The sequence below is a fragment of the Pithys albifrons genome, chromosome Z (genome assembly GCF_047495875.1).
Source record: "Pithys albifrons albifrons isolate INPA30051 chromosome Z, PitAlb_v1, whole genome shotgun sequence".
NCBI classification, from domain to species: domain Eukaryota; kingdom Metazoa; phylum Chordata; class Aves; order Passeriformes; family Thamnophilidae; genus Pithys; species Pithys albifrons.
The window spans coordinates 72,812,665-72,824,937 of NC_092497.1; the positions used below are offsets into that span (position 1 = coordinate 72,812,665).

The 12,273-nt window shown below is 34.6% G+C and overlaps 1 protein-coding gene across 1 annotated transcript in view; it reads right to left on the minus strand.

The window, feature by feature from the left end:
- Window positions 1–454: 454 nt before the first annotated feature.
- LOC139684564 (guanine nucleotide-binding protein G(q) subunit alpha) overlaps window positions 455–12,273 on the minus strand; it is a 119,895-nt gene continuing 108,076 nt past the window's right edge. The window contains exons 6-7 of the mRNA XM_071580660.1: window positions 11,394–11,547; window positions 455–8,024 (exon numbers count right to left, since the gene is read on the minus strand). Of these exons, the coding sequence (XP_071436761.1) occupies window positions 7,834–8,024; window positions 11,394–11,547 (345 nt within the window). The 3' untranslated portion in view covers window positions 455–7,833. The remainder of the gene's footprint in view (window positions 8,025–11,393; window positions 11,548–12,273) is intronic.

Below are 12,273 nucleotides of genomic sequence, written 5' to 3' on the forward strand. Positions count from 1 at the left end.
TTGCAATTTAAGAGGAATAATTCCATTAGCTAAATAATCACCATATTATTAACATGTTAAAAGATTATTATGCAAGGGAAGTATCGAATTTGACTATGTATCTAGCTTTTTGCCTCAATTACTATCAGGTTGCTTAACTTTGGTAAGGTGAAATAAAACACTGACATTCTAAAGCACTTGAAGAAATACCCTAACAATGGATATTGGATTAGTCAGTTTGCCCAGCTAAAATAAATCAGGTTCTATCAGTAACTGTGAGGGTTCTGCCAAGACATGTTGAGAAAAGTAGACACCAAAATAGTAAAAAACATTATTCTGACTTTCCAAAATCAGTATTTAGAATAAACCAAGAAATTTGCAGCATGTGATAACAAATTAATTCACCTCTATTATGCAATAATCACACCTGAGTGCACCAGTAACTGCCAGTTGTTAAGAGACTCCAGATACTTCATTGTGAGATAAATGGAATTTTATTTTTAGGGAGTGATTTCTCCTTATAATAAATGTATAAAAGTGCAATATCTTAAGTATTTACTGCATGCAAGTAATCTTTTTTGTTGTTGTTAGCATCATATAAAGTAATTTTATGCAATAATCTCTGCAAGAATACATTGGAACTTATTGTCAAATTAATGCATCTCTTCAGTTGAGTGCCAGCCTGAGCATTGCATTAACCACCTCATACAAGACTGTAGGAAAAAAGGAAAATTTTCAGTAACATCCTGGCAAACAGTTCTGTATTGACAATGTGAAATGACATACTGAAACACCTTAATTTGGCTCACGTTTGCCTACTACATCTTTCAGTTGACTGTACTCCAATTACAGTGTTTAATGCCTGTCCAAAAAGCTAATTTGATCTGCCCCTGATTACAGGAACCTTATTAAGCTATTCTTATTCATAATTCGTCTTTAATGTAGCCAGTACAATTAATAAATTCTGCAATGACTACCAGAACTGAATCTGGTATGTCAAGCAACCTTCTTTTTATGACAGACAGGACAAAGGAAATATACAGAAAGATAATCAGAACAAAATGGCAGGAGGAACATGAAACTAGATTAAGCAAGAGAGAGTGTTCCTCTTCAGCTCTATTACACATCATCAGTTGTTGAATTCTATCAGACCAATTTACATTTAATTCACAAGGATCAGAAAGTATTCCAGAGTTTACATACATAAAGCAATACTGTAGAAGTACTTTCCTTAGATGGCAGGAAGCAATTAATCAGTGTGATAGATGAGTGTGAATGGAGAAGGAAGGAGTGCATTGGACAAGGGTACAGCAAACCTTGAATGTCATGCACAGCAACATCACATTTTAAATAAGATAAAAAAATATTTTTTTTAAGATCCTACTGGAAATTAACTGTTTTTTTCTTTTTCTTTTTTTTTTTCCTGTGAGATGAATGAAAGCCCAGTTCTTGTATTTCTCCATCCTCAACACTCAGTGTGACTTGTTGGCATCAGTATGACTACAGTTGTCTTCAGTCCATATATACAGAAACTTATGGGAAGCTTAAAAGGGGAGCAGGAAAGAGGTATTCTTTGTTCTACAACTTCCTTTTTTTTTATTTTTCCCAAGATAAAAATGCAATAAAGACCGTTCCAAGTGAAAAATGCAACCCTTCCAAGCCACAATAGCTAACAGCCCACACTGCATACAACTAGGACTAGGTTTAAAAGGAGAGGCACGTTACTCACTTTTCTCCTCATTTCTAAGCCTTTTGACTACAAAATTCTACCTCTTCCAATTAGTTAGCTTACCACTTGTTGGAAATATTGCTCAGCCAAATTGGCTGACACCCCTGAAAATTAGACTAGTAAAGCAGCCAAGCAAGAGGAGCAAAAATGAGAGTTTGGTGGGATTTTTTCATCCAGCTCATTGGCAAAGCAGAAAGCTGACATAATTAAGAGGGGAAATTCCCAGCAGCTGAAAACTGGTAACAGAGGAGGTCTCGGAGGGTAGCTTCTTTTGGTAGCAATGAAAGGGGGAGGGAGGTGCCTTCATATCAGATACTGATACCAGGTGTGCTACTGAGGAGGTGGCAATTGTGTATTTTGTGGCAGCCCAGAAATACTCTGGAATTCCTAGGTGTTTGGGACAGTATCCTACAAAGTGCTTAGCAATAGGATGAGATGATCATAATATCTGATGTAAGGTTTTAATCACAACTATGCACAATTTATCACACAGTTTCTACATCTATTTCACACATCTAATGGTCACCACTGACATTGTATTTTGTTGACATTATCTTCACTGAGACATAAAGATAAAATAAATCCTTCCCTACTGACCAGTCTCCCTTACATTCTGCAACTTGAAATGAAAATCAAGAACCACTCAAGTCCTTGCTTAGGATAACTGTTTATACTCCAGCAATCTTATTTAAACTGTTGTGATCATGTCATAGAGAACAAAGTAGTTTTTGCAACTGGCCTGAAATTCTGTTTCTTCAGCAATGAAGATATGAGATCCACTGATTGTTGAGAAAATATGATCCAAACTCCTCAAAACTAGTACACATTTCCTGTTATTCCTGCCACAACATAGGCAAAAAGATCTAATGAACACCCTGCTCTTGCAGTACTACTGCAATCATCCAAAATCCTTAAGAAATTAGGGTCTCACTGTCTACAAAGTCTGAGTTTTCTATTAGTAAGGTATGGGGTTTATTTCTTTTCCCATGCTTCTGAGTTTCCATTGTATATAAGCAAAAAGCCTAAACCTTTAATAACACTGTCAAATTACCATCTACATTGTAACAACCTTAAATATTTTGAACGTCTGGCTGTGGTAAAGATATTCTGGAAATGTTAAGGTTTTGACAATGATGATGGAGCACGTATAATTAAAGAGTCTATCCAACATTTACTGTAACAAGAAGCACTTTGGGAGAACAATAAGCCCAAACAGTATTTCAGAAAAACTAAATTTCAAGGAATGAAGATACTATAGTACGAAGGTATGGCCAAAAATATTGTATTTTTAACCATCAACATTTTTGAGGGGCAGTAACTGTACAATGTTAGTTTTTCAAAAAAACTATTTCTGTCCCTCAAGCAACACACAATACATGCATTTAAATGACACTTTAAGAACAGCAAATATGATATTTATTTTTAAATACACTGGCTTAAAATGCATCTGACACTCCTCCCTAAGTAAAAAACAAACAAACAAAAAAACAAACAAAAAAAATTAAAATTGGTCAAATAAGGATTTCCTGCAGCATAGTGAATGAGGAATCCAGCAACAGACTTCACCTTAAACTGTATTTTGAGAGAAAAAACAACTCCGAATGAAAAGATTAAAAATAAGCTTGATATGGCTGACTTTAGATTCTTGATAATAGTTTCAAAATCTATCTTCCTTTTTTCCCTACAGCTTGGCTACTGTGAAAAAGCTCAAGTGAAATTTACAGTAAAATCCCTTGAACTATGCAAATCTTGACCTCATATTGTATTGACTACATAGAAAAGTTTCTTGTTTTATGTACTCATAACTCAAAATGTTATGAGTAACCAAAAGTCAAAACAGAGGAGGTATCAGTAGCTCCTCTTCTCAAGCTAAATGTATTGTTTTCAAGATCTCTACTAAACTAACAAACTGGACAAGGACAGATGAATTAAGTTGTTTAATGCCTAATAGATTTTAGAACTTATGGTTTATGGTTTATACAAAAGACAGACTCTATTTGCAAAGCGTCAATTTCTAAAATACCATGGTTAATTACCTATAGAATATTTAAATTTCCTAACTTATGTTGGTATCCCCAAAACATTTACTTTGCTGATCTCTTAACTAGAGGTAGGTCATGTGTAGGCCTTGTTAGTATGCTGTGAACACTTCATTAGTTCACTAATGTAATAGTCTGCAGAAAAACCATGCACAGAGCTCCAAAAATAGCAGCACATAATAATAAATTACTGTCTAATTTTTTTTTATGTGGGTTAACATGTCTTTGTTTTCTCCTAATATTTCATTCTTTTGTGAAGAATGTTTAACAAGGAAAGGATCATGAGGTTGAGTAATCTGAAAGTCTTCTGCACCTTACAACTCAAGGCTGGGAGTCTAGCAATATCTTTATATGCAGCCCTTTTCCCCCATATAGAGTTTTTGCAAATCATGCAGTCAGTTCTGACTGTTATCCAGCATTAAAAGTCTCTTCTCCACTTTCAAACTTTAAAAAGTGATTCACAATCATGTGGCAGTATGATTAAAATTACAGTCCATACACCTTGACAATCAAGAGAGACTGAATTATAAAAAGTAAACTGCCCTTATAGCTGCATCATCCTACATCTGTAAGGACAGTGCCAGTTAATTAGTGAAAAAGGCAAGTCAAGGTTTCTGTAAAACACGTATTACAGCTTTCTTGTGCTAGTGAACATCTAGAATACATAGGTTCCAAAGATGTTTTCCTTCCCTCCTCCCCCATTCATAACATTCAAATAAAACACGTAATTCTGGAAAAACTAAAAGGGTTTCTTTCTTGATCTTTTTGCCTTCAGTTTCATGTTAGAGGCACAAACTTCTCGACTTAAGCACTATAAGGCATAGTAGAAACCACCAATTAAAACAATAGGAACAACACCACCGTGGCCACAATGGAATATACTACAAGTGGGAACAGCTGTGTCATTTAAAAAGAAAATGTTTTTGTAAACTGTCACACTGCAATGCTGTGTTAGGTGATTCATGTAAAGCTTGCCTTGGCATGCCAAATATCTTTTTTTCCAGAACATGCTGAAAAGATCTAAACATTGCCACAGGTTCAACTCACCTAAAAAATACCAGAAAAGAGTCCAGTGGCACACACTCTTGAAAACTTCTGCAATCACAATAGAACTATAAAGCATGAGTAAACTTTTGTTTTTATACAAAACTCGGAACCACATTTCATTTTTCCCCACCCAAAATCTCGTAAGAAAAAAAAATTTAAAAACTCCCAAACTTTTGTTAGACACTACTGTCTGGTGTGGCTTTTTGTTTGTTTGGGTTTTTTCCCTCGGTTTTGGTTTGTTTTTTTTTATTTTTTCCTTTTTTTTTTTTATTTTTTCAGTTACAGTTTCATTTGTAGCACTCAATCCAGTGTGGGCAATGCCTTCCCACGTTGAAAGAAAGGATATTATCAACAGTGAAACTGTGAAAACAGAAACTCTGTTGCATTTATAGCACGATCACGACCAATTTTGCTAAACTGTATATAAGAAAGAGTCACTGCTCTTATCCCCAATTCAGAATGTCAGTGTCACTTTTTATAACATAGGTCTACCTGCTTTAGCTTTATTAAACAAAACTCTTTAACTCCTTAAAATTGTTAATAATTGTGACTTTTCAGTTCTAGTTGTTATACATAAGGTTTCTGCGGTTTCTGAAAGACTGATTGATTGATCTGGTGTTTTATATTATATCATGGTATTTTTAGGGCAACAGCATATACACATTAGTACTTATGTACAATGGTTTGAAATATCTCTAAATTTACTTTTCCAATAAGGCCTATTAGAAAAGTAAAAGTAACCTAATCTGTCAAACAAAAATTAAACTTACATTTAAAGCTTATGTTCCAATTAGAGATATAATGATGTAAGTTCTCTAGTAAGATTGCTTTCTATAGCTGTATAAAGCCCTAACAAGATTTAAGCTTTCTTTTGAATGTGAATGACCTCTGAGTGTCTCCAATTTACTTCTACTCAGGAATGTGCAAATGATTTTATACAGCACAATGCTAGTACCGCTCTGTACTACAGTATTTTGTTCTGTAAATAAAAACAACAACAAATCCCTAGTCAGAAATAAACTGACAAAATTTACATTCTTCTCTCTTAAAAAAGTAAATAAAATAACATTATTTAAAATGTGAATTAACTATAAGACATACAATACAATTACATAGATACATATCAATACAGCACATTCAATTTGCCAAAAATTAATGATTACAAAGCCAATATGGATGCTGCCATATATATATATATATATGTATGTACAATGATTATAGCATTCATAATTGCACTATACCTACAACCAGTTTTAAATTACAAGATGTTTTAAGAGGGAGCAAAAAATAGCAACTGTTCTTATTGTTTTTTTGGAGTTGGGAGGATTAAAGATGAAAAACGCCTTATTAGTATTTATTGTTAACTTTGGTAATCAACTAATAAGCAATTCCTTTTTCCACCTCCCATCTGCTCTTATGTGGCAGCAATTTCTGTGTTAAGAGCACTCTAGTGCTACTTGGCATCACAGATAATCCAATTACATGTCTGAACTCTGCGTTTTCTATAGCTTGCTAGCAATCGTGCACCTGGTCAAAATACACCTTCCAACCTGCAAATAAAGACTCATCAATATGTGCTGCATGTTTGTTGTTAAAAAATTGCACATTTAAATTTAAAGAATAATTTTCTCACTGTTTCATTTACATTTATAAATCTCTTTTCAAGAACTTTGAGAGAGGCTGTTTTGCATGAAAGCCTATCAAATGCCTGTGAATCAGTTAACAAGCAACCTTATTGAGAAAGGTTCCTGAACATGATCTCTCATCAATAATTTCTTGTTATAGAACTAAAGATGCCTTGACATTATTACGGAAAACAACCTCATGTCTTAACTGACATAAGGAGAGAGCTAAACAGTCTTTAAATTAGTAGACCACATGTGTATGCATGGTACATCTCATAGCATATTCACTTAACTGCTGGTTTTGGCATTAGAAAATAGAACAGTTTCTAAAACAGGGAACATATGAGCTGAAACTGTGAGTTAATCATTTGGCAGTTGTCTCAAACAGGACAGATCCCAACCCATCCATTTGGCATTTCCATCAGTATCCTATGTTTCACGAGCACTGGTTTTTATAAAAAGCCAGATTTGGCAACATGAATTTTGCACAATAAAAATAATATTTCTGTTGTGGAAAAAGAACACTTAAAAAAGCTCTAACTTAAGAAAAATACCCCACACAAACTGGGAAAAACAATACTGTTTCAGGCTGTAGCCACTAGGGAAAGTGTAGTGTCTATGACTTTTCTATTTGGCATTTGTGAATAAACAAAGAGAGAAAAAAATGGCACATGGCAAATAAGAAGAGATTCTAACATATTCCATGTACATCCCAAATTGTATCTTAATTATTTCATTATTGTCTTCTGTGCACCTTTTGGAACTGTAAAATTATGGTTAAACTTAATATCCTTAGACAACTACAATTCTATTTTGCAATCCCAAGATTCTAGTCTCAAAGTGAAGACAGAATGAAGACACCCATGTAAAGAATTTAAAAATCACAGTATCAATACTTTTTGATCCTTCAGAGAAAGTATATACTGTAAAATTACAATGACTGATGACTTAAATTGTGATGATAGTATTTTCCTGACTTCAACAGGAAATATTTCACCCAGGAATGCAACTTGAGGAAAACAATGCCATTGTACCTTGTAAAAGATAAGAGGGAGGAAGGAAAGGAGGGGGAGAGAAAGGGTTAGGAAAAGAGGAAACCAGCTTGATTTTGCTTCAATAGCAAAAAACTGCTATCCTTTGTAAATGTACGACTGAGAATTTGAAACACGTTGAGTCACAAGGTTTTGCCTAAAAAATGAGGAAATGTGCTCTGAATGTACTTCAGCATCTTTTGGTTTTCCTCCATATGGTTTAAATAAAATCATAATATTAACTACAAACTCTGTGGATATTCACAGAGTCCAGGCCGGCAATAAATTAGTATTATGCAAATTGTTTTCACAGATTATAATACAGTCCCTCTTGTGTATCTTCAATCACGGAAAGTTGGTTTTGGAGGACACCCCAGGCACAGTTAGACCAGGTTGTACTCCTTCAGGTTTAACTGTAGGATTGTGTCCTTGACAGCAGCAAAGACAAAGCGGATGTTCTCTGTGTCTGTAGCGCATGTGAAGTGAGAGTAGATAATTTTATCACTGTCTGGATTCAGGTCTACGAACATCTTCAGGATGAACTCTCGTGCTGCCTGTGCATCCCTCTGTGGTCCTGTGAGAAAAAGAATTCAGTTTTCTTAAAGTCCATTTCATATTTCAACTTCTTTAACAGAAAACAGGAATCATTCAGTCTCTTGTCCTCATGTAAAAGAAGATGGGGAACCTTTACAAATCAGTAATGTAATATACTGGCTACTTTCTTTGTGGTAGAAACTACTAAGCACACAGAAGGAAATTTCAGAAGTTCACCAGGACAGAGCTGCTCTTTTCCTGCTGACTCATTCTTCACTAAGAGAAATCAGCTGTTTAAAACTGGTGATTTATAAATGCACAGAATCAAAACAAAAAAATTAGCTCCATTATTAAATCTTTAAAAATAATAATAGAATTGGTGAATGTTCTAAACCCACTATATTTAAATTATACTTCAGTTTCTTTAGCACTGCAAGATTTACTAGTTTTATGTGGATTTTAAAGGGAAGTGTATCCTGAACTGGTCTGGCACTGTCACCAATAGAATTTAATTTACTTTAAGGGATAACAAAATACACGCACTCTGGAGCTGAAGCTGTTGATTGCAAAAGGCTCATTTTCTAACCCATCACTTGTTTTCTAAATTATGTATGTTAACGATCCTTTAAGATCTAAATTAAAGTTTTAACTCTCAGAAGGGCAGAGTCAATGTAACCAAACCACATTTTCAGCTTAAAAGAACACAAAAGGTAAAGTAATGACTTCAAGCCTGGAACAGTGAAGATTCATTGCCGCTCACAGCTAAAAGAACAATGTAGAAGCAAGAACACAAGCCACGTGCTGCTAATTCTGTTCCATTATTCCAGTGATGCCTCCAGATGCCATTATTCCCTTGTTCTCCTTTTTCCAGAACATGGATTTCTACAGAAGATACATTTCCTATGCTGTTGCCTCCTCCTGGTCTCTTCATTAGTCCTATTAGTACATGGCAATACATACAGCAGCAGACGGCTGTTATGTGTTGTTCTGTCCTTCATGAAGCTTGAAATCTGTACTTTGTGGGTCAGCACATGTCCACATATTTTTCAACAACTGGATAATAGACCTTATTTTTAATATTTCAAGCTTACAATTGCTAATATATCCAACATGGATAACTCTATAAAATTTAGGAAGGGAATGTATGGATGAGAAATCGCATACTTTCTGGTGTGCTGCAAATCCATGTGGAGGGGGAGTAGGATTCTGCAATATACAGCTGTATGCACATGAACAGACGTACATATATGCATATCCAATCACAGATGACATATTTTCCAAGATTTAGGGATGTTAATAGATCATAAACTCCATGAAGCAGAACAGAGTGCTGTTCAACACTTCTACAACTATCTCTATAGATAAAGAGCAACAATAGTAAGTCTCACAATAGCTCAAATAAATTCATAGTATCTTTGAAGAAAACTCTTCAAATTTCAAAGACAATGATGTCTTCAAAATAAAGAATTCAATTTTTTACAGTTTCCTAGAACTTTTTTAAAAAGTTCCACATTAGGTAGACACAGCACTTTCTTAAAATCCACTGGACTATTCAAAGCCTATACCTAAATTTACTTAATCATACTTCTACTATTATTATTTAAACTTTTATTTGACTGAGGTTAAAGTATGGAAAAATGAGGTTAGAAAGGATGTTTATGACCTCCGTTTAGAAAAATAATTGAATGAGTTAATGTTAAATTTAGACTACAAAGTGGTTGTGATCTAAATAACATAGACTTGGAAAAGAATTACTATATGAATTAGCAAGTTTCTTGTCAACTGCTCTAATCAACAGTTTTCAACAGCTGTCTCTAAATGATATATTCAAGATCCACGTAAGAAGTACTACATTAGTATTCTTCTTTTCTTTCCTCCCAACTATAGCTTTGCCTCTCTCCCTCTTCCAGCTCTTCATTCCAGTCTTTTAGTCAATTTTCTAGTACTAGCCATGCAAGGATGTCTTCATGAGATTCACAGACCTGTGAGCATTCCTTGGTCCTCCTTCCAATGCTCTTACAATGCACTGTGCAGCAGAACTTACTTAACTTAATTGAATCCATCCAATTTGCCATCTTGGTCAGCAGTTCCCATCCCTATGGTACTTTCTCCCTTGTGCAAGAAAATTGATGAAAGAAGTGGTCTAGCTGAAAAATATCTAATTCTGATAAATTCCTCAGATCTTCCCAATTCCCATATACCCGGTGTGCTGGGACTGAAGACAGGACCACATGGTCACCTCTGCAAGCCACAGACTCCACCCTGTCACCAGAAGTAATCAAATCAAACTCTGCCTTTGGAGTTAAGTCCTGCAAGATCTGCAGAATTAAGAGACAAAGATTCTTGAAGACTTCCAGGTCTTGACTCCAACAACCCTGTACCAGTCCATAACCCTTTCAAAGGACAGGAGAAACAGAGTTTCTATGAACTGAGCTGTTCAGTTATGTCTGTTGGGTTATTTTTCAGGACCAGCATTTTACACTGGCTTGCCATGTCAACATCTGTGTGGTGATAATGGCTGATCAGACTGTAAATCTCACCTTTGGGATGTCATCTAAGGAACTTGTCTCATAAAGTAAATTCAAAAGAACGAGCATATTTCTATTCAATTGTTAGTTCTCTTCTGTATAGCACTGTGAAACTAAATTTATACTGACTCATAATGGTCTGATCCTGGAGGCTGTTGATTGTTCCTTCCCCATTAACAGAAAACAAAATGTACAGTTTTCCTACTATTACTTTCCATATTTGTACAAGCGAGGTTTAACCTTTTTCTAAGCTTCCCAATCAGCTATCCACTTCCTGGTGGGATGAAGTCAATTTTCTTTTTTGAAAAATAGGAACATTTAGTTCTTTAGACCTCTTATATTACATGAGTTCAATTTTAATTTGTTACCAAGGCCTCCTTCACTCAGTTACCTCAAAATACTTGGCTTTTCCACTCAGAACTTTTTGAAAGGACAGGTTTAATAAAAACACTTATACAACACACGATTTTTATAATGGACAAACCTTATATAAAAACAAACCTCAAAAACCCAAAAGCATGGTTGATTATGTGTACAAGTGAGGAATGCATTTTACTTATTTTTAACATTTTTCTTGAATTTAAACCCTCATCCCAACTTACAAAAAATGACAGAATGTGGTTCACTACTGTGACAACACTCGTCTGAAAGTCAACAATTTCCCACTAAAAGTTCTGCCATCCTACCCACAACTAATTATTGTATACAGTGAAGTCCTAGCAGTCTAAAGATTCACAACAGTTCAATCATATCTTACTTTTTTTTCTTTAAGGCAGAAATATATATCAAAGGATCTATTGATCTAGCATTTGGACAGGGCTACTATATTTGCCATTGCTGCAGTGTAAACAGAGCACAAGCTCTGATGTCCTTCTACTTACCATCATACTCTGGAAAATAATCAACTAGATGGGAGTACATAATTTTCTCCTCTAATAGATCTTTTTTATTTAAGAACAGAATAACTGAAGAATTCTGGAACCATGGATACGTGATAATTGTCCTAAAGAGTGCTTTGCTTTCTTCCATTCGATTCTGAAATAAGAAAACAGAGCAGAATTTTAGTGGTCATGAATTTTTATTTTCTTTTAATAACTTCATGCATTTTCAATTTATTTTATAAAAGGATCCATTTCATGTTTTGCACTTTCCCACCAAGACAGAAGGTTCAAGTAATTTAAAGTAGTAACCAAGCAGTTAACTAAATATGCAGGCATTTTTCTTCTGAAAATTCAACTGCTGAAGTGCAAGTATTCCTTAAAATACTAGTCATGAACATGAAAGTTGTAACAGGTACATTTGTAGAGTCTGAGTGTGTACAGCTATGATCAGCCAATGCACTGGTGGTTACTGAGATGCAAGTGATTAATGGTAAGGAGAAGTACAGCTTCACAAGACATAATAACCAATTCAAGATCTAATACATTATTTATTTTACGTGACTTTGAGTGTTTTGAATGTAGAGTTACGTAATTCTTAGAGATCAGCCTTAAAATAATTATAAGCAAATTTGGAACCTGAGAACATTTTGTCAACATCAAAAGATTATGACATAAAATTTTTAAAAATTGTAATTTGCTAAACTTGCTTCTAATATCATCGGATTAGTCTTGAATTCTTTAACTGCTCCTGAAACCACTTTTCATTATAGCTCAAATGTCAGTGAAGCCTACCGTCATATTTGTAACATTGTTCTGTCATTGTGCAAGAATGTTACAATTTGATTAGCTCTGAACAACTGTCAGGCTGACATGATGTGGT